Source organism: Paroedura picta, chromosome 15, assembly GCF_049243985.1.
Source record: "Paroedura picta isolate Pp20150507F chromosome 15, Ppicta_v3.0, whole genome shotgun sequence".
Lineage (NCBI taxonomy): Eukaryota > Metazoa > Chordata > Lepidosauria > Squamata > Gekkonidae > Paroedura > Paroedura picta.
Window position 1 is genome coordinate 22499685 of NC_135383.1, and position 22739 is coordinate 22522423.

At 47.6% G+C, this 22739-nt stretch overlaps 1 protein-coding gene across 3 annotated transcripts in view; it reads left to right on the forward strand.

The window, feature by feature from the left end:
* USP32 (ubiquitin specific peptidase 32) overlaps positions 1–22739 on the forward strand; it is a 192673-nt gene that overhangs the window by 111683 nt on the left and 58251 nt on the right. For all 3 annotated transcript variants that reach the window (XM_077311223.1, XM_077311225.1, XM_077311224.1), the window contains exons 6-7: positions 15503–15634; positions 16641–16748. In XM_077311223.1, coding sequence (XP_077167338.1) covers positions 15503–15634; positions 16641–16748 — 240 coding nt within the window. The remainder of the gene's footprint in view (positions 1–15502; positions 15635–16640; positions 16749–22739) is intronic.

Consider the following 22739-nt stretch of genomic DNA (forward strand, 5'->3'; position numbering starts at 1 on the left):
AAAGCTCTGTGTGGAGGAAAGGTGGCTAATAAATGCTTGAAATAAAGAAGTAAATAGTCAACTGGGGACCTTCTGCATGTAGAGTGTTATTTCCAGCCTCCAGGTACTCCTCCTTCCCCTGCCAATTGAGTGTCTTGCATAGTGCAGGGGGTTGGACTAGATTATTATTATTATTATTATTATTTAATTTCTAGACCGCCCTTCTCCCAATAGGTCTCAGGGCGGTTTACAACATAAATAGTTAAAACACAATAAAATCCCCATAAAAACCCCAATTAAAAGTTACATATAACATATCACATAACATATAGCGGCGGTGGTCACAATTCTGATCTTAGTTCAGCCTGGTGGAGAGAATAATGTTCAGAAGAGGGTGGCACCAATACAATAGATCTGACCATGATCTCGGTGTTAGAGATCTCAATATTGGAGGGGATCCTCTGATGGGTTAGTGGGAGAGCTGCCCTGGCCTCAACCATATGCCTGGCGGAAGAGCTCCGTCTTACAGGCCCTGCGGAAAGCTGGTAGATCCTGCAGGGCCCTTAGCTCTTCTGGGAGCTCGTTCCACCAGGTTGGGGCCAGGACTGAAAAGGCCCTGGCCCAGGTCGAGGCCAGGCGCACATCCCGTGGGCCCGGGACAACCAGTAAATTCATACCCGCAGAGCGGAGTGCCCTGCGGGGGGCATAAGCAACCAAGCGGTCCCGCAGGTAGATGGGACCCAGACCGCTTATAGCCTTAAAGGTCAATACCAATACCTTGAATCTGATTCGGAAACAGACTGGCAACCAGTGCAGATGACGAAGCACCGGCTGAATGTGGGCCCTCAAAGGTGTTCTAGTGAGGACCCTGGCAGCCGCATTTTGGACCAGCTGTAACTTCCGAGTCAAAGACAAGGGAAGGCCCGCGTAGAGCGAGTTACAGAAGTCTAATCTGGAAGTGACCGTTGCATGGATCACTGTGGCCAGGTGTTCCGAGGACAGGTAGGGCGCTAGTAGCCAGGTAGGGCGCTAGTAGATGACCCATGCGGTCAGTGGCTCTTTATTTCTTCTGGAGTTCTCACAGGGGATGAACCCATAGCACCTTACAAGCCACTGTGAAGCATGAATCTCTAGAAAGTGCTTGTGCAAAGTCCTGTGCCAGGGCTCCTAAATAAAATAAGTCTTAGCTGTCGCACACCATGCCATCGTATGTGCCACTGCTGTTCAGGTGGGAGAGAGAGCAGCATTTTTGAGACTGGGAGTGCAGCATTGTGTTGTGTGCGCATGCACGCTATGTGTGTGCCCTCCGGAAGTATGCAAAATACTGTGTACAAAAATTGGAGGCTCTCATTCGAAACACAGAACATGTGTTCACAAATTACATTGCAGGACTTTAACAGCCATCAGTAATAACACCCCCAAATCCTTAGCCACCCTTAGATTCTTTCTTTACAGGTTATCTTTTCTTGCCTGGTGGAAATTTTCCATGGAGTCACCATCACAGGGTGCTGAAAGAAACATTCCAAAAGATAAGAGTTCTCTTATAAGCAGTGTCAGGACATTAAAAAGTGTTACGAAAGTACCCCCAAACTCACATCTGGTGGATCACCGCCTTGCACAAGAATGTCCTAGTTTAGCGCTGGGTATTTCACTGATACCTCCAGTTGGTAGCTCTGGGTGCCCTACCGGGTGGTTGTCTTGAGATGGACTCACCACCACTGAAAAAACCCTTTAGGACAGTGGTCCTGAACCTGGGGGCCTGGTCCCCTTTGGGGGTCGAACAACCCTTTCACAGGGGTCACGGCAGGGCGAGCAGCTTGGCCGGGGGGGGGGGGCACCACCACTGTTGTTGCTCCTCCTGCAGGTCTTTTTGTTCTTCTAAATCACTTCCAAATTTTCATTACTCGGTTCGTACCTCGCCCTTCTCTCCAAGGGGGTCCCAAAGTGGCCGACATCGCTCCTCTTCCATTTCATCCACACAACAGCCTTGCGGAGTAGATCGAGATTGAGCGTTCATCTGTCTGGAGCAGCAGAAATGAGCGAGATCGGCATGGTGGGGCAAGAGGCAGAGCTGAACTGAGAAACCCCGGGGGGGGGAAAAACAATTTATATACAATCCTGAACAGTGGATCTTCACGCCATTGGTCAGTTTTGGTTTAATTTCTGTGAAAGAACACTTGCATAATTTTAGGGTTGGGGGTCCCCACCACATGAGGAACTGGATGAAAGAGTCGCGGCATTAGGAAGGTTGAGAACCACTGCTTTAGGAAGAAGAAGAGACGGAGGGAGCCTGGCCCAATGCAGAAGCTGATAGTTACGAAGAAGGGCACCCCCTCTTCCTTACCCCCCCCCCCCCGCCCTTGTGCAAGTATTCATGTATGGGTACTGTGCTCCCCACCTGGTCACCCAAGTTAATGGAAGTGAGACTTGTGGAACATCTCTAAGATTTCTTTTTCTTAAATGGATCTCCTGGGTTTGGAGCCTCTGGATCCCAAAATTTAGGAGATTATTGCCCGAGATAATTCCAGGCAACATGATCCTGTTTTTTTTTTTTTAAGTAGTCTTATGTAGCACCCGATTAGCAGTCGGTCACCTGCCACTGGAGGATTCTTGGAGCACCTGTTTGAAGTCTCTTGGTGACAGCATTCTTGTGGGAGCTGGTGCAGCACAGTGGTTAAGAGAGCAGGAGGTCACTGGTTCAAATGGCGTTTCAGCTGCAGATTCACCTGGCTACACTTGGCCCTCTTCCTTTCACTTGCAACATCTCTGTGCGCGCTTTCCTGGTTGCTTCAGGTGCACATAAGCAAAGATGAGCGTATCCTTTTTTCAAAGAAGAGCAGTTGAAGGAGATGAATTTACAAGCCATAGTTGGTTGTTCTTTCTTTTAAATGTCCGTGTCAAAACATCATGAGCGGGCTCAGTAAGACCGTTTACGCACTTGTAACTTCACACTGCCCCAGCTCTCGTGCAGGTCCCCAAATTAGAATCATAGAATCACAGAATCATAGAGTTGGAAGGGGCCATACAGGCCATCTAGACCCACCTCCTGCTCAATGCAGGATCAGCCCTAAGCATCCTAAAGCATCCAAGAAAAGTGTGTATCCAACCTCTGCTTGAAGACTGCCAAATCGGGTGCAGATGAGGTGCACCAGGCCAACGCTCCCCTATGTGGGTGCAGGAAGAGATGGGGCAACCTTCCATGACTAAAACTCCAGCCAGCAACCTGGCATGAAACCTCCAGTGCGTAAACGGTCTAAGTGTAGCTGCAGAGAGGCTTCCCTCTACATTCGGGGTAGCAAAAAGGGAGAGCGGATGAAAGGCTCCTGACAAACTCTGGCCCTCGCAGGGCATAAAACCCCTTAGCGTGGCTTTAATCTGCATCGCTCTACCTGCTGATCCTCTTAGCCGCTGGGTCACTGCGTGTCACCTTAACCAGATCTGGTTCCTGACATCCCTTAGCGGGTTGTTTGCTCGGAGGCAAGGGAAGAAAGTGGGAGCTTGTGGGCATCTGTCTCCTCCATCTTTTGACCGCCAGGTTTCTCCGGTTTAGTGATGTGGGATGGTTCTCCCAGGCCTCCTGACCGCACGTGGCTGGAAGCTCCCGTGGCAAATGTCGGTGCAGACCAGGAGGGCTCAGTTAAAATGACAGGAATATGGTATGCTGTCGCTGCTGCTGTGAGCCAAGGAGAATTGCCCCTTTAGGTTGGTAAGATAAAGTGGGGGGACGGGACGGGGGAGGAGTTTGGGGATGTGTGTTAAGGAGCCGGTTTGGGATTTTCATGATGCTTTATGGCAGGGGTAGACAAACTGCGGCCCTCCAGATGTCCATGGACTACAATTCCCAGGAGCCCCTGCCAGCATTTGCTGGCAGGGGCTCCTGGGAATTGTAGTCCATGGACATCTGGAGGGTCGCAGTTTGACTACCCCTGCTTTATGGTGTCCCTATTGGGACCAAGGAGAGGCCTTTCGAACCGAGGAATAAGCTACTGCGGGAACTTAAGAGAGGCACAGGGTGAGAGATTTTATACTTGCCTAGTTTTGTCTCTGTTGCTTGTTTGAAGTCATCGTCGCCCGTTCAGATTGTCGGGAATTGGGTCAGAATTCAAATACATAGAGGTGAATTCAGAGATATTCAGGTTGAGGTCAAATTGTTGAGATGCAGGTTGCTGACTGAATACTGTGCCTGACTTAATACAGAGTGCCTCTAATCCTACAATAAACTGATTTTCAAGAAGGAGAAAAATATATAGTATTAAGCAGGCTTACCCTTGTGGCATGTTTAGAAACAAATTAATCTGAAGGGAGGGGGGAGAATCCCTCATAGACCATCTATTGGAGCATAAAAGGTAAATTCAGGTTAGTTCTTGCTTCATTTTTTTGAGCAGGCTGACAGCTGGAGGAGACCAGCCTGTTAGCAGGTCATTGTTTGGATGCTGGATTAGCATATATTGCTTTTCCACATGGGAAAATTATTTGTGTCTGTTTTTAGGTCCCTCCCCCAAGGGCTGAGTTTGGGTCTCATAACCGCTAAGGAATTATTGTATTTGCCAGCGTATAAGACGACTGGGCGTATAAGACGACCCCCCAACATTTCCACTCAAAATACAGAATTTGTTACATTACAGTACTATGGGCCACTATGGGCAGCTATGTCTATCCCAACTGAAGTGCACCCGGCGTATAGGACGACCCCCTCACTTGGAGGCATGTTTTTCAGGGGGGAAAAGTAGTCTAATACGCCAGCAAATACTGTATGTGTTTATTCATTTGCTCATATCCCGCTTTTCTCCCTGACGACCACCTTCTCTTCTCCATTTTATTCCCATGTAGTAGGCCGGCAGTGACTGGCCAAAGGTATCGAGGAAGCGTCCACAGCAGAGTGGAGCATGAAACAGCCACAGGGTGTAGTCTGGTTTGGACAGTTTAGTCTGCCGCGCACTTAGCTGCAGCGGAGTCCCTCTCGGTCTTGTTGAAACTGGCAAATCGAAAGAGTTGAGAACTGAATCCTTCGTAGAACCATTCCCTACCTGTTTACTCCTTGCAGGGTCTGTCGGTTCTGGGAGGGCTACTCTGAAAGCGGTGGGCTGCGCATTTGCAAAACCAAGGCCCACGGCAACTACGATGCTGATGCTAATTCAGTCTGAAATGTCCTTGGCGTTTCAGGCTGCTCAACTCTGTCCCCAGTTGGGTAGATTTAGATTGCTGTTTTAAAGTAAACTCGAACGTGCAAGAGTTCTTAAGAGTCCTTAAGGAGTACCTAATTAAGACACTGAGAGTAGACCAAAACTTGAACGTGTAAGGTGCCAGGGGGTAGGAGTAGCTAATTAAGACAGAGTAGACCAGCTCCCTTCCCTTTCACACACACATCCTTTACCCTTATCAGCATTTATGTGTTCAGTCAATGCCGGCATTGGCTGTAATTAATAGTAGCCCAGTTTTGCTAACCGGCTTTGAGTTCTCCTTTCAAATCGTGGCTAGTCCTTGGTCTTAACGCAGCTGGCTGGGGAGGGAGGGCGTTGCTCCCTCATAGGAGCAATGCCGGTAGGACCGCCTACCGCCCTATATCCCCCGCAGGGCTTTACGCTCAGCGGGGGAGAATATCCTGATCGTTCCTGGCCCTAGAGAAGCGCGCCTGGCCTCGACCAGGGCCAGGGCCTTTTCGGTCCTGGCCCCTACCTGGTGGAATGAGCTCCCAGGTGAGCTGCAGGCCCTGCAGGACTTAGCAGCTTTCCGCAGGGCCTGCAAGACGGAGCTCTTCCGCCAGGTTTTTGGTTGAGGCCGGGGCCAGCGAATGAGTGCCAGCATCCCCCTCCCCCCCTCCCAGACCTAGTAAGTTAGATCTCCTCCCCACCCTCCCTGCCGCTCTGATAGCAGGGGTGGGAATAATGAGAGCTTCCGCCATGATGGGATTGTTCTAAAGTCTTTTAATGGGTATTTTAATGGGGATAGGACTGTTGTGACCCACCACGAGCCTATGGGGAGTGGCGGGTAATAGATCTAATTAATAATAATAATAATAATTAATAATAGCAGGGATTCGGTAAGATGAAACCTGCAGGGTGGGCCAGGTGTGCTGTTCCTTTGCTGTTCCACAGAAAGGCGCTGCCTGCCTGCCAAACCCTTTGCCACGTGCAGAGTCCTTTTAGGAGCAGAAGGGATCTTGTCTGGCTGTACCTTAGACTGGGGGCAGAAATGGCACACATTGCAATGCTCCCGTGTTCTCCAGAGGGACTTCATTCCGTTTCTTTCTGTCTTCCCTGCTTTTTCCCCTGCATGCTTGAAGACTTAGAGGAAGTGAACAGTTTGATGGCTGTGGCAAATAATGGATGACTTCTAAGCTGTGCTGAACCTTCTTGTTGACGTTTCAGGCCTCTGAGGACCACAGGGCTGGAAAATGTACTGGCATGCTGTGACTCTTTCTCAAAGAACAGACACATCTGCCACAACATAAAGGCTGCAGGGGTACAGTTCAGTCTCAGGAAGCTGTTGGCTCAGAGAGCCAGCTTGGTGTAGTGGTTAGGAGTGCGGACTTTTAATCTGGCACACCGGGTTCGATTCTGCACTCCCCACATGCAGCCAGCTGGCTGACCTTGGGCTTGCCACAGCGCTGATAAACCTGTTCTGTTCTGACCGGGCAGTGATATCAGGGCTCTCTCAACCTCACCCACCTCACAGGGTGTCTGTTGTGAGGAGAGGAAACGGAAGGCGACTGTAAGCCGCTTTGATTCCCCTTTGGGTAGAGAAAAGTGGCATATAAGAGCCAACTCTTCTTCTTCAGTAATCTCAGGGCTCTCTCAGCTTCACCTCCCTCACAGGGTGTCTATTGTGGGGAAAGGAAAGGGAAGGTGACTGTAAGCCACTTAGACCCATTATGCACGGGGGTTTTAGCGCACATTCGGGGTGGAATGGCGGCGACTAAAATCACCGATAACGCACGGAGCCGGCTGCAACTGGCCGCAGCTTCGGTGCATGCCGCCGAAAAAGCCGCGTCAGTGAAACGCGGAAGAAAGCGCAGCTTCCGGGTGACAGGGGCGCAACCAGAAGCGGCGCCCGGATCGCCGCGTGCATAATCGGTTACTCTGGGTTTTGCCGCCGTCGCGCCCCGCCCCGTGCATAACCGGTGTGCGTCGCCTCTTCCCCCTCCGCGTTTTCCATGTGACCCGAAATCGCCGTTTCGGCGGCCGTGCATAATGGGCCTTAGAGACTCCTTTGGGTAGAGAAAAAGTGGCATATAAGAACCAACTCTTCTTCTTCTTCTCATAGTCTGGCACAAGCTGTTTGGGCATCTTTCCACTGAGGATGACGTAGGCCAAAGCTGCTCATAAGTGTGTGGTCTATCATATCTAGGCCTGAGCTTTGCCAGTTAAGGCTGACAGGATCCAGAGTTGGCTTAGGAGATGATCAACATGTTGTCCAAAGGTGTGTTTTCTCTTTTTGAAAGAAGCTGTCATGAGACTCCTCCTGAAAAGACTCCTCTTGGACAAGAATGATGTCCAACCATTACTATTTGTGGGTCCAGATTCTGTTCTTGGCCAAGGTGCTGAAATGGGTGGTGGCTGAACTGCTTTGGGTGGTTTAGGAGGAGATGAATTGTGCAGACCCCTCGTGGCCTGTTTAGAAACAACCAGCACCCCCGTCACTGCCTCTGGTAACTCACCCGAAGACAGGTATTAGTAGCTATTTCTTTCTTGATAGCCTTTGCTGCAGAGATTCATGGATTTATAAATACATATAAATATTTCATTCATTCATTCATTCATTCATTCATTCATCCTATTGCTTTAGGATGCTTAGGGCTGATCCTGCGTTGAGCAGGGGGTTGGACTAGATGGCCTGTATGGCCCCTTCCAACTCTATGATTCTGTGATTCATTCATTCATTCATTCATTCATTCATTCATTCATTCATTCATTCATTCATATTTATATACCGCCCTCCCCGTAGGCTCAATCTCAGTCTTTTAGTTTTGAAAACTTAACCCATTTAAGCCACTGTGTGGGCTTGCTTTGATCCTTTTTATTGTTGTCGTCTTCCCATTCATAGAGACGTCTTGGAGTTGTCCTGATTTGTTCTACAGACTGCTGAATTTTGCAATGTGTTTTAAAAATAGGCTGTCCATTTTACAGATATTCTGCAGAGGTCCCAGCACTGTCAGTAGGATGGACAAGCAACTTACCTTCCCTTCTTGTTCTTCCTTCCTTCAACAAGTGACCCTCCCCTCCCCCAATACGCAGAGAGCCATCTTGGTGTAGTGGTTAGGAGTGCGGACTTCTAATCTGGCATGCCAGGTTCGATTCTGCACTCCCCCCCATGCAACCAGCTGGGTGACCTTGGGCTCGCCACGGCACTGATAAAACTGTTCTGACCAAGCAGTGATATCAGGGCTCTCTCAGCCTCACCCAATCCACAGGGTGTTTGTTGTGGGGAGAGGAAAGGGAAGGCGACTGTAAGCCGGTTTGAGTCTCCTTCGGGTAGAGAAAAGTGGCATATAAGAACCAACTCTTCTTCTTCTTCTTCTTCTTCTTCTTCTTCTTCTTCTTCTTCTTCTTCTTCTTCTTCTTCTTCTCTTTATATAGCAGTTAGGGGATAAGCATAAGAATCACTTTTCACAAACATTTAATGTAAATTCTGTGCCAATATATTTATTATATGCATTAAATCTGTATATCCCCCTTAAAGAAAATAGTCTTAAACAGCTTATACAAATAAGAAGAAATGTTAACTGCAAACCGCTCAGTTTTACACTGCAAAGCTAAAGACCAGCTCAATCATGATTCAGATGAAAGCAGAGCATGAATTAAAACCAAGAAAGCTGAGGAGTCGATCGAAAGCATAGAGAAATAAAGAAATACTTGAACTGCAGCCCAAATGAAGGTCACAGGCAAACTTCAGACAAGATGTAGCTACAAAAGGCCATGCAGAGCCATTCTGTAATATTCTTTGCCTTATTGCTAGGAGACTGAATCTGTTTTTCCACTGCTGGATTTGGAGCCAGTAAGCACACAAGAAGAATAAGAATTTATCTGGCAGGTCTTTAAAAAAATTATTTTATTTTAATAGATATAGAAAGTAAAAAATAATAGTGACATCAAGAATATTCTGTAGAAAAAAGAAAAACAAAAAGCCAATCAACAACCACAAAACAAACACAATATGATTAATTAAATACATAAACTAACATATTTACATAATTAATCTGGAAGGTCTTTGTGAGAAAGCTACCTTTGTGCCGTTTAGGACTCTGTGGGTCTGAACCAGCATTTCCAGTTGTGCCTAGAAACCAATTGGAAGCCATTGCAGGTGTTGAAGCACAGAGGAATAATATGTTTCCTGCAGCACATCTAACTGTGGTATGACCTGAGTGTCGGTAGCCATGGCAAGGCCATCCTTTTCCAAGGAGGAGAACAGCTGACATGGCAGCCAAGTTGGCCAATGGCCCTTTGAGCCATGCAAAGTGCTCGGCCAACCGATGATAAGGCTGCCTCTAAAAGGCTGCAGATCTGATCATTATGGAGAGAGCCATACTTGCATACTTGCGCACCACTGAGGAAATAGCAAGTTGCCAATTGACTGACTCTCCTCTTCTCTTGGTGCTCATTTTAAGATAGTGTGTCCAAAATAGTTCTTTTGAATTAATTTCAACCCATGGATACCAGTCCGACCTCTGAGGCAATAGAAAACAACTCTGCTCCATCTTCAAGTACTTGAAGATGGCTATCAGATCCCCTCTCAGTCATCTCTTCTCCAGGCTAAACAGACCAAGCTCCCCCAACCTTTCCTCATTTGTCTTGGTCTCCAAGCCCTTCACCATCTTTGTTGCCCTCCTCTGGACACGCTCCAAAGCCAGGCCATACATTAGGTCCTCACAGCAGGATTTGACACACTCGACCATGAGCTTCTAGCTCACTGCCTCACCAACACCGGGATACAGGGGACAGCCCTCCAAATGCTCCAGTTTGTCTACACACCTCTTCAACTGGGGTGTCCAAAGTGAGGCCGAACCAGAGCAGAGTAAAGCGGTACCATCACCTCCCGTGATCTGGACACGATGCTCCGTTCGATACAGCCCCAAATACCCTGCTACCCAGTCACACTGCTGTTGCAATTAGCATTTCCAAAAGGTGGCTGGGGTGAGGCTGACAAGTCATTGAACTGACTTCCCCCCACCTTGTTTTCTGCTAAAAGAGATGGGGAAAAGTTTTAAAAACTCAAAGTGAAGGTTTTGCGCAGTCCAGATCTTTCTCTGCAGCGTGCCCTGTGGTTGCCATTCTTGCTCTTTGGAATCAGCCTGTAGGAAAGAATGGGAGAAAAATGTCCCTGTTCCTTCCTTCCTTCCTTCCTTCCTTCCTTCCTTCCTTCCTTCCTTCCTTCCTTCCTTCCTTCCTTCCTTCCTTCCTTCCTTCACCCCCTTTCCTTCCTTCCTTCCTTCCTTCCTTCCTTCCTTCCTTCCTTCCTTCCTTCCTTCCTTCCTTCCTTCCTTCCTTCCTTCCTTCCTTCCTTCCTTCCTTCCTTCCTTCCTTCCTTCCTTCATTCATTCATTCATTCATTCATTCATTCATTCATTCATTCATTCATTCGATGTTTATGCTGCCCTCCCCTACAGCTCAGGGTGGTTCCCATAAAACAGTCTAACAAATAACACAGTCATAAATGACATATCAGCTCTCTAACAGTGGCTTCAAATAATTGCTAACTTAAGGCAAGCCCCCAGAGGGGTCAGGCTGCTTCAGGTCATGGAGGGGGGTGTCTGTTTTTGTGTGTGTGTGGCCCGGTCCTTTGTGGTCACCAGTCCAAGGAGCCACAGCTTAATCTTGTGATGCGGCTGACACAGACTTAAGGGCTCAGGACCATCTGGGGAGGAGATCACACCTGGTGCTGCTTAATATAGACCTTGTTTGGAAAGTGCTAAGTGGATGCTGACCGCAAACCCTGCTGGGACTTTCACAGATAACTTAGCAGTGAGGCTGCGGATGGAGAGAGAGCCTGTCTGTTCTTGAGCAAAGTTTATGCCTAATGATATGATTTATATTTGCATGCTGTAATCAGTTCTCTTCCCAGCTCTCAGTAGTTGCTTAGGGAATATACGGCGTCCTCTCCTTTAGCTGGCGGCTGGACTTATTTTTTATCAAAAGACTGGAGGGGCCAGCTGGAGGCAGTGCTACCACGACGAAACAAGGGGTGGTAGTTAATCATAGAATAATAGAGTAGGAAGGGACCTCATGGGTCATCCAGTCCAACCCCCTGCACTGTGCTGGACACTCACAACCCTCTCGCTCATCTACTGTAACCTGCCACCCCCTTAAGCACAGAGTCAGTTAAGCCTTGTATGGTAAAATGTGGATGCCACTGGTGTGATGTTGCATTAGCAGAGTAGCTGTGCTGTATGGGCATTGCTCCAGCGATTTGGTGAATCTTTGGGGCAGCTCTTCCCCCCTCAGCAACAACCTGGGAGCAGAACCAACACGAGGAAGAACCTGCCCTAACCAGCCCATTCTGCCTGACCGGGGTCTCCCCAGGTGACCCGGGCATGGTGGGATATGCTTCACGTTCAATAGCTAGTCTGGGAAAGTGGCCATTGGGATTGGTGCAGGTACTAAACTGCCCTGGGTGAGCTTTGTTGCCATTAGATGCCTGTTGTCCTTGTATGGCCCCCTTTCTTGATTCCCAGTCCCTTCCTGTCTTTCTCTGTTTCTCCATTATAGTTTGAGGACACTAGTTATAAGTAGGAGCTGAAACAAGGAAGAAATCTACTTGAGCCTTGTTACTGATTGATTATATTCCTGGATCTCTCGGATATTGCTCGAATCATCAAAACCCAATGCATCTGTGCTTGCGTCTCCACCTTTGGCCTTTTGGAGGTTTTCCATTTCCCCAAACAATTCCACCCTTTCTCTCTTACTGCCCCTTATTCCTGGAACTGCCTCCCAGAACGCCTGTGTGGCTAACTGTGTCTCTCACTTTCTTTATAGAATCAAGTAGTAGGAAGGGGCCTCCAGGGTCATCTAGTCCAACCCCCTGCACAGTGCAGGAACTCACAACTCCTTGCCCACCCACAGTGACCCCAAATCCCTCCTCCAAGCCTACCTTTTCCAGGGCGCTTTTGGTGCGAGTCTTCGGTCCCTGTTTCCCGCTGAAGTGAAGCCAAGGCTGGGTTGCTGAAATGGAACTTGCAGTCTTGCTCCATTTATCTCTGCTGTTCCTGTTATAGGAAAGTTCAGGCTGCAAGCTCTTTGGGCAGGAGCCTGTCTAGCAGAGTCTAAACCAGGGGTAGTCAAACTGCGGCCCTCCAGATGTCCATGGACTACAATTCCCATGAGCCCCTGCCAGCATTCGCTGGCAGGGGCTCATGGGAATTGTAGTCCATGGACATCTGGAGGGCCGCAGTTTGACTACCCTTGGCTAAACCTATACCAGTAAGAAAATGGCCCTGGCTATAGGTTGGTTTTCAGGAGTATCTCTGGGATAACTTGCTCATGGTTATGCTAGCTGCTGTTTGTGTTCGTTTTGATTGGGCAGCATCTAAAGGAGAACTGCTTATCTTCTTCCTGTGTATGGTTTCATAGCAGTATGCTCCTTTCGAAGGTAGATGCCTACTTTGTCAATATTGGGTGTTCACATTTCATTTTCAAGCAAGTTCACCGAGTACATTCGAAGTTGGGATGTGTAAGGAGGGTGCCTCGTGAGTCCTGTATTTAGGTCAGTGGTTCTCAACCTTCCTAATGCCGTGACCCTTTAATACAGCTCCTCATGTTGTGGTGACCCCCAGCCATAGAATTATGCAAGTGTGCTTAAGCCAAAACTGACCAATGGCGTGAAGATCCATTGTTTGTGATTGCATATAAATTGGTTTTCTTCGGGGGTTTCTCAGTTCAGCTTTCCTCTTGTCCCACCATGCCTATCTTGCTCTTTTCTGCTGCTCCAGCTAGACGAACGCTCTCTTGATCTACCCCGCAAGGCTGTTGTGTGGATAGTGCCCCCCCCCGGCCAAGCTGCTTGCCCTGCTGTGACCCCTGTGAAAGGGTCGTTCGACCCCCAAAGGGGTCCCAACCCCCAGGTCGAGAACCACTGATTTAGGTGAACATAATGCCTGGTCAGATGACACTGCCCTAAACAGACTCGTACAATTGGCTCGTAAAGAACTTCTCTGGCTGGTAGCATCTCCCCCAAGTTCTCAGCCAGAGACCTCAGCTTTCCTAGACCTGCTTCTTGGGGTCCTTAGTAGCTAGGGGGCTGGGCATCAAACCAGAGACCCTCAGCCTGCAGGTTATATGCTTTGTCATTGAGCACATGGGTTATGGTTTTCTGAAAACAGGCCACAGGCTTCACAGGGTTGAGTTTTGGATTGCATGTTTAGTAATTTCTGGCCTTTCCACATAACAAATGCCCATGGTGATTGTATATTTTGGTCCTGGTGTTCTGCTAAGCCAGGCTTCCTGAAACCAGATTTTTAGGAAGGAATGACAACATGACGGGTTGCAAAATCCCGTTTTGATCCAAAAATAGTCCTCTTGAGCTATTCTAAAAGATGCTGCAGATGATGAGTTGGAATTGTTGAACAGCCGACAACAACAACAAAAAGGTTACATATTAGAAAGGTTTAATACCTACACAGTTAACAGATGGGTACGAATATATTTGGAATGTAGTATTCTTAATTAAATGAGCCTCTTGTGGTGCAAGGTGGTAAGGCAGCAGACATGCAGTCTGAAGCTCTGCCCATGAGGCTTGGAGTTTGATCCCAGCAGCCATCTCAAGGTTGACTCAGCCTTCCATCCTTCCAAGATCGGTAAAATGAGTACCCAGCTTGCTGGGGGGTAAATGGTAATGACTGGGGAAGGCACTGGCAAACCACCCCGTATTGAGTCTGCCATGAAAACGCTGGAGGGCGTCACCCCAAGGGTCAGACATCATCCGGTGCTTGCACAGGGGATACCTTTACCTTTACTCTTAATTAACGTTTACCTTAGGAAATGTAGTTTCTCTGTTTTTTAAAAATATTGCCATTGGACAGGGTGGTTCCATACAGGGAATTGTATCCTATCTTAAATTTCCACCCATGCAAGAGGAGGAGGTGAATTTTTACCAATTCCTTTGTCCTATGACAGATCCATGACCCCCCCCCCCAAAAAAATTGGGCTTTTAGGGCTATTGTGGGGCTGGGGGCAGGTAGACAAGTTGCCTTTTCACCAACAGAAATCCTTCCTCTGGTGAAAATCAAAGATGGGCTCCAAGTGCCTGTATTGTATTGTTTTGCTGGCTGTTGCTTTGTCACAACTGTTAGTGGCCTTTGGCTGCTATCACCATTTTACATTCTGCTTCAAGCTGACATTTTGCAAGAAAGCAAGGAGACTCTTGCAAACAGATTCACTGTGAAATATGATTTTATTTATAGCACGTTGGTTGTGTAACCTTGCAGATTTTGTCTTCTCTTGTACAAAAGAAAGATTTGCTTGGTCTTCCTCTCCTTTTTATGGTTATAATAAAAAAGGAAATAAAAGGAAATCATGTTCAGTTTCATATCCTGATTTGAAGACTCGTTTGGGAAGATTCCCTGATCTCTTAGGGGCGGCAGCGAGGAAAACAAAAGACAAAGTGCTCTGTTAGAAGTAGAAAATCCAACAGTAAAATCTGAAGTGTACTGCGACAATCTGTTTGTGTCAACTGAGGAGACGCCTAAGATTTTTTGGGGGGGAAACCAGGTTTATTTTAAACTAGAAATATTCCCCTCAGTCCCGAGGTGTTCTAAGGGAAGCAAATGTCTAGGCTTTGGGTTCTCTCCTGTGAGGTAACGTTTTGAGACAGGAGTTATATATTAACAACAAAGAAGATTTATTCATTTACCACGAGGTTGTAAATTTATTTACAGGTAGATTTCAAGGAACCTATCAGCAGCTCAGGCCTCCAGTCCAAAGAGAAATCTGTCTGATGCTCATTAATGTATAGCAGGGGTAGTCAACCTGTGGCCCTCCAGATGTTCATGGACTACAATTCCCATGAGCCCCTGCCAACAAACGCGGTAGCTGGCAGGGGCTTATGGGAATTGTAGTCCATGGACATCTGGAAGGCCGCAGTTCTAGGATAAGTTTCAAAATCACAGGAGGAAACAACCACCGATGAAAGGTCTATTTTGAAAATGGAACGCAATCTAGAGTCCATTATGGTTGTTTCATTTATCATTAAAATAGAGATTGTATAAATATATTTTTAACTGATTTTGATAGCCTTTGACAGATTCTCTCCTTTTCTGTTAGGATATTTATTATGACCGCCTGTTTTTTCGTGTTGGACTTGTACTATTCTCTTTTTACTGGCCTGTTTCACTGTCACTTAATAGCACCAGTTCTTCAGATTGGTGCTCCTCGTGTTTCTTCCTTGGCACAGCTCAGCTTAACAGGGCAAATCTGAACTTGTGGAAGAGTTTGCTCGTGGCAGAAAGTGTCTGTCTCTCCCGCACCGATGTGTAAATACTATTTCAGAACTCCTTGTCAGTCGGCTAACTTTGATCGTCTTGGCTTTTGCACAGTGGAAGAATCGGATATCATTGATCTCGAGAAACGGTATTGGCTCCTGAAAGCTCAATCAAGAACGGGCCGTTTTGATCTGGAAACATTTGGTCCTTTGGTTTCTCCTCCCATTCATCCGTCTCTGGGCGAAGGTATGAAAAACTTATAGTTCTCTCTTTTTGTAAAGTTTCGGTGGGTTAGTAATTGGTGGAGGACGTGTCATTAAAAGCAAGCTCTCGCTAAGGTATTGCAGCTCAGGGGAGCTGCTGCTGAAGGGCTGGTGGAGGACAAAATAACTCACCATTCTTTGGAATGTGAGAGCTATAGAAGACTAAGAGTGCAGAAGATGATCTAATATGCAATTTAGTTTGCCCCCCCCCTCCAAATTATTTCATCTCCTGCATGCAAGAGGACAGATGATCTCCTACGGATGGTTGGAGGTTCTGATGGGAAAGGGCTGGTGGCTGCTTGGCAGGCCTCAGTGTCAAGTGCAGCAAGAACTCACAACAAGCTTCTATGAAAAGAAAGCGTTTATTGAGAAGTTACTTCAGACACCTAAACTAGAGAAGTCAATTCTGCCAACCGTTACATTTGCAGACCCTTTTCAAGGAAATTCTCCCGCCCAAAACTTGAAGGTTCCCAAGGGAGGGGGGAGAGGAGCACCAGGTGCAATAACCAGGGAGTGTTACTTCTTGCACGTCCTTGGGCAGCCCGGCGCCCACTGACAAGATAACTACTTTTGTTACACAGAGCAGGCCTTGCTAGCCGGTTCAAAAGACAAATAGTTCACGGCAAATCATGATAGCAGGGTACAGCAGACAAGTTTCGATTTCAGGCAGGCGGCTAAAAATATAGAGGGTCGAGGTTACGAGAGACCCAAAAGCAAAAGGTAAAATTCAGGCTAAGCAAACATGGAGAAACCCAGGCCAATCTAATAATTCATGGCAGCGAGCAGGCACTGATCCTGACACTCAGAGGAGACGCTGTTTTTGCTGCCCTGGTTTTTGGTTAATGTAGTCTGATTTGCGGAACGGGCACGGAAGTTGCAAACTTGGCGTTTGGTCAGCCCTTAGTATTAGGTTGCATGTGGGACATGAGTGCACCTTCTTTGCTTTTGGTGTGGAGCTCAACCCTTGCCAACAGTTCTGTCATTTGCAGGTCTCTTCAACGCCTTTGACGAAAACCGCGACAACCACATAGATTTCAAGGAAATCTCCTGCGGACTGTCGGCCTGCTGCAGGGGACCGCTGGCAGAAAGGCAAAAATGTGAGTATGTGCAGAGACACTGCTCAGAGCCTCTCCACACGCCGTACATCTAAGATTGTACCTGAGTTGTATGAATCCTTCTTGGTCCTTCCATGCCTTGGACCTTTGTGACCTAGACTCCACCTCTCCCTCCACCAGTTAAGGTCGTCTTCTTGAGATCTTGAATCCAAGAAGCAGGACCTTTTGCAGCAGTGCCAGTCCCATGACTGTGGAGATACTTCCAAGAGGAACGTAGCCAGAACCCCTCTCTTAAGCTGGGTCTGCACCTGCACCTGTATCTAGCATATCTTGATGTGCTAGAGTGGCCTGTACTGCTTCACACTGCGTGTGAAGAAAGCTGGTATTGAACCTTCCCCCGTGTGAACGAAACGCTGTAAGTGAAAAACAGCACATTGGGAAGAAAAACTTGCTCTCTGCTAGGCTAGTTCCCTTCTTTCAGGGATGCTTTTGCACAGGGGAGCATTCAGCTACTGCTTCCCTCTGCCCCAGGATCCTGCTGTTTCATTCTGTTGCATGGACATTCTCAGGCTTTGAGAAACCCTTGCTTAAGTGGTACAGGCCTTCCTTCTGCCCCAGGATCCTGCTGTTTCATTCTGTTGCATGGACATTCTCAGGCTTTGAGAAACCCTTGCTTAAGTGGTACAGGCCTTCCTTCTGCCCCAGGATCCTGCTGTTTCATTCCGTTGCATGGACGTTCTCAGGCTTTGAGAAACCCTTGCTTAAGTGGTACAGGCCTTCCTTCTGCCCCAGGATCCTGCTGTTTCATTCCGTTGCATGGATGTTCTCAGGCTTTGAGAAACCCTTGCTTAAGTGGTACAGGCCTTCCTTCTGCCCCAGGATCCTGCTGTTTCATTCCGTTGCATGGATGTTCTCAGGCTTTGAGAAACCCTTGCTTAAGTGGTACAGGCCTTCCTTCTGCCCCAGGATCCTGCTGTTTCATTCCGTTGCATGGATGTTCTCAGGCTTTGAGAAACCCTTGCTTAAGTGGTACAGGCCTTCCTTCTGCCCCAGGATCCTGCTGTTTCATTCCGTTGCATGGATGTTCTCAGGCTTTGAGAAACCCTTGCTTAAGTGGTACAGGCCTTCCTTCTGCCTCAGGATTCTGCTGTTTCATTCTGTTGCATGGACGTTCTCAGGCTTTGAGAAACCCTTGCTTAAGTGGTACAGGCCTCAGGATTCTGCTGTTTCATTCCGTTGCATGGACGTTCTCAGGCTTTGAGAAACCCTTGCTTAAGTGGTACAGGCCTTCCTTCTGCCCCAGGATCCTGCTGTTTCATTCCGTTGCATGGACGTTCTCAGGCTTTGAGAAACCCTTGCTTAAGTGGTACAGGCCTTCCTTCTGCCCCAGGATCCTGCTGTTTCATTCTGTTGCATGGACGTTCTCAGGCTTTGAGAAACCCTTGCTTAAGTGGTACAGGCCTTCCTTCTGCCCCAGGATCCTGCTGTTTCATTCTGTTGCATGGACGTTCTCAGGCTTTGAGAAACCCTTGCTTAAGTGGTACAGGCCTTCCTTCTGCCCCAGGATCCTGCTGTTTCATTCCGTTGCATGGACGTTCTCAGGCTTTGAGAAACCCTTGCTTAAGTGGTACAGGCCTTCCTTCTGCCCCAGGATCCTGCTGTTTCATTCCGTTGCATGGATGTTCTCAGGCTTTGAGAAACCCTTGCTTAAGTGGTACAGGCCTTCCTTCTGCCCCAGGATCCTGCTGTTTCATTCCGTTGCATGGATGTTCTCAGGCTTTGAGAAACCCTTGCTTAAGTGGTACAGGCCTTCCTTCTGCCCCAGGATCCTGCTGTTTCATTCCGTTGCATGGATGTTCTCAGGCTTTGAGAAACCCTTGCTTAAGTGGTACAGGCCTTCCTTCTGCCCCAGGATCCTGCTGTTTCATTCCGTTGCATGGATGTTCTCAGGCTTTGAGAAACCCTTGCTTAAGTGGTACAGGCCTTCCTTCTGCCCCAGGATCCTGCTGTTTCATTCCGTTGCATGGATGTTCTCAGGCTTTGAGAAACCCTTGCTTAAGTGGTACAGGCCTTCCTTCTGCCTCAGGATTCTGCTGTTTCATTCTGTTGCATGGACGTTCTCAGGCTTTGAGAAACCCTTGCTTAAGTGGTACAGGCCTCAGGATTCTGCTGTTTCATTCCGTTGCATGGACGTTCTCAGGCTTTGAGAAACCCTTGCTTAAGTGGTACAGGCCTTCCTTCTGCCCCAGGATCCTGCTGTTTCATTCCGTTGCATGGATGTTCTCAGGCTTTGAGAAACCCTTGCTTAAGTGGTACAGGCCTTCCTTCTGCCCCAGGATCCTGCTGTTTCATTCCGTTGCATGGACGTTCTCAGGCTTTGAGAAACCCTTGCTTAAGTGGTACAGGCCTTCCTTCTGCCCCAGGATCCTGCTGTTTCATTCCGTTGCATGGATGTTCTCAGGCTTTGAGAAACCCTTGCTTAAGTGGTACAGGCCTTCCTTCTGCCCCAGGATCCTGCTGTTTCATTCCGTTGCATGGATGTTCTCAGGCTTTGAGAAACCCTTGCTTAAGTGGTACAGGCCTTCCTTCTGCCCCAGGATCCTGCTGTTTCATTCCGTTGCATGGACGTTCTCAGGCTTTGAGAAACCCTTGCTTAAGTGGTACAGGCCTTCCTTCTGCCCCAGGATCCTGCTGTTTCATTCCGTTGCATGGATGTTCTCAGGCTTTGAGAAACCCTTGCTTAAGTGGTACAGGCCTTCCTTCTGCCCCAGGATCCTGCTGTTTCATTCTGTTGCATGGACGTTCTCAGGCTTTGAGAAACCCTTGCTTAAGTGGTACAGGCCTTCCTTCTGCCTCAGGATTCTGCTGTTTCATTCTGTTGCATGGACGTTCTCAGGCTTTGAGAAACCCTTGCTTAAGTGGTACAGGCCTTCCTTCTGCCCCAGGATCCTGCTGTTTCATTCTGTTGCATGGACGTTCTCAGGCTTTGAGAAACCCTTGCTTAAGTGGTACAGGCCTTCCTTCTGCCTCAGGATTCTGCTGTTTCATTCTGTTGCATGGACGTTCTCAGGCTTTGAGAAACCCTTGCTTAAGTGGTACAGGCCTTCCTTCTGCCCCAGGATCCTGCTGTTTCATTCTTTTGCATGGACGTTCTCAGGCTTTGAGAAACCCTTGCTTAAGTGGTACAGGCCTTCCTTCTGCCCCAGGATCCTGCTGTTTCATTCTGTTGCATGGACGTTCTCAGGCTTTGAGAAACCCTTGCTTAAGTGGTACAGGCTTTCCTTCTGCCCCAGGATCCTGCTGTTTCATTCTGTTGCATGGACGTTCTCAGGCTTTGAGAAACCCTTGCTTAAGTGGTACAGGCCTTCCTTCTGCCCCAGGATCCTGCTGTTTCATTCTGTTGCATGGACGTTCTCAGGCTTTGAGAAACCCTTGCTTAAGTGGTACAGGCCTTCCTTCTGCCCCAGGATCCTGCTGTTTCATTCCGTTGCATGGACGTTCTCAGGCTTTGAGAAACCCTTGCTTAAGTGGTACAGGCCTTCCTTCTGCCCCAGGATCCTGCTGTTTCATTCCGTTGCATGGCGAATGCTGGCAGGGGGCTCCTGGGAATTGTAGTCCATGGACATCTGGAGGGCCGCAGTTTGACTACCCCTGGGTTAACCCATTTAAAAATATATATTAAGAATTAATTAACTCCCACCCAGTCGGGAAACCCTTCCAGGGCTGTCAAGAAAGGAATCATGTGCATTGGGCGTTTTTGCTGAGCATACACTCAGTGGCAGATCCATTGACTGCCCTGTCCAATATCGGAAGCAGCCCTTGGCTCTCTCTTGAAAAAGAATAGATTGGTGTCTGTTCTGTCTCATGTTCTTCTCTCTACCCTTCCTTCGCTTAAGGCAGGCTTTCTCAGCCAGGGTTTTGTGACAATCCAGGGAGGGTTTCCTGAATGGGTGGGAATTAATTTATCAGGAGATAGGACTATATATGTTCACGTCGACCTGCCTTCTCCCCAGTGGCCAATGGTGGGCCTGTAAGGGATGGGAAGGGGAGGGGCCCAGGTGGGCGTGTCTGCAGCCGTGCTTCCCAACCGTATTCTGTATGATTGCGCCACTTCTGGGGTTTCTTGGAGACTGGAGAATGCTCCAAGGGTTTCTCAATGGTAAAAAAGTTGAGAAAGTCTGGCTTAAGGGCAGAGAACTCAAGCAAATGTATAAAACACTTAACTTTAAGGGCTTTTTAATACTAATTCCTAATCAAGCCCGGGGTCTATTAATTCGATATGGTATTGTGATTTAATTTTTCATTTTCTGGCAGTAATCATCAGTTCTGTATACAGAGCTGCCTTGTTGCTGTGTGTTTGGTTGGTTGGATTTTAATTTTTCCCCAATAAAATATTCATGAGCACAGACTGTTTGCCACATTTTATAACGTGATGCCGGAGCTCATGTATATTTAGAAAAGGAGATGTTTCTGTGCTGGAAACACAAATGCTTGCTTTTTTAGACATTTTGAGCAAAACGGCATATTTCATTTTGTTTTTCTTGTTCTCTCTTGGCATCTCCTCTCAGGAGCTGCTCTTCAGAAATGCCTGTTTGCGCATCTCTCTGATGTTCCCTCATTTTTATTTAAAACGTTTGCTTGTAGCCCTTTCTGTCTGTGAAGGAGTTAGCCGCAGTATAAAACAGCAAGCAATTAAAGCTCAGGCAGACAGCAGGAAAAGAATCCTCCCACAAGGAACCAAAAGCCCAAGTTGAAATAACATTGTCATTGTTTGGCCAATCAAAGTCCTCATAACAAGGGAGCCAAGCAAATATCACTTGGGGGGAAAGTTCTGCAGGGTGTGTGCTACCACTGAGAAGGCCCTGTCGTCTGTGGCCTGTCAGGGGTGGCATACACAGAGCTGGGGGGGGGGGGGTCATTTCCCTTTCCTCATCTACAGAAATAAATTTCTCAGCACTTGTTAGTTGTGTATAATTGTATGTACTTCAGCAAGCATTGTTTTAATTCTGTAGTAGAAGAACAAGAATATCAGTTTTGTTAAGGACCGAGAGCATGTTATCAAAAGGTTGTGTTGGAAAACATTTCTGTCTTGATAAATACTGGAAAAAATCGTATTCCCAAAACGGAGTAAAAATTATAATAATGTCATTTCCCAAATTACAAAATGAATGAAAACAGAATGTTTGAAGTGCACTGGTTTCGCAGGAGCCAAAAGTGGTCCTAAAGACTCTCCACTTGGGCTGATTCTGCACTTACTTTGTATTTTCTGCTATGGATCCTGCTGAATTCAGATCGATTGGAACTCGGGTCTTCCTCTATCTCTCCCCCACAATTGAAACAGAAAGTGTTCTGCACTTGATCGGGGAAGCTCAGAACAGGGAGGGGTGCCAATCACAGCAGGTTGTCTGTGGTGGGGAGAGGAAAGGGAAGGCGAATGTAAGCCACTTTTAGACTCCTTTGGGTAGACAAAAGCAGCATCTAAGAACCAAATCTTTTTCTTCAGTAATATCAGGGCTCTCTCAGACTCACCCACCTCGCAGGGTGTCTGTTGTGGGGAGAGGAAAGGGAAGGCGAATGTAAGCCACTTTTAGACTCCTTTGGGTAGACAAAACTGTCATCTAAGAACCAAATCTTCTTCAGTAAACTCAGGGCTCTCTCAGCCTCACCTACCTCACAGGGTGTTTGTTTTGGGGAGAGGAAAGGGAAGGGGATTGTACGCTGCTTTGAGACTCCTTCGGGTAGAGAAAAGCGGCATATAAGAACCAACTCTTCTTCGTCTTCTTCTAGGATGTTTGCCCTAAAAATTCATGCTTAAGAACCTGGAGAACTCAGATCTACTTGGGAGGGCCTTACACACCTCTCTTTACCTCTGTTATAGTTTAATGTTAATGTTATTGTCATTGTGAAAAACTGATGTACTGTTTTCTACATTTTATGTAAACTGCCCTGATCCTCCAGGGAGGGTGGTATATGAATGAATGAATGAGTGAATGAATGAAGTTGAGTTGACTCTGTGTGGCATATAATGTTCTC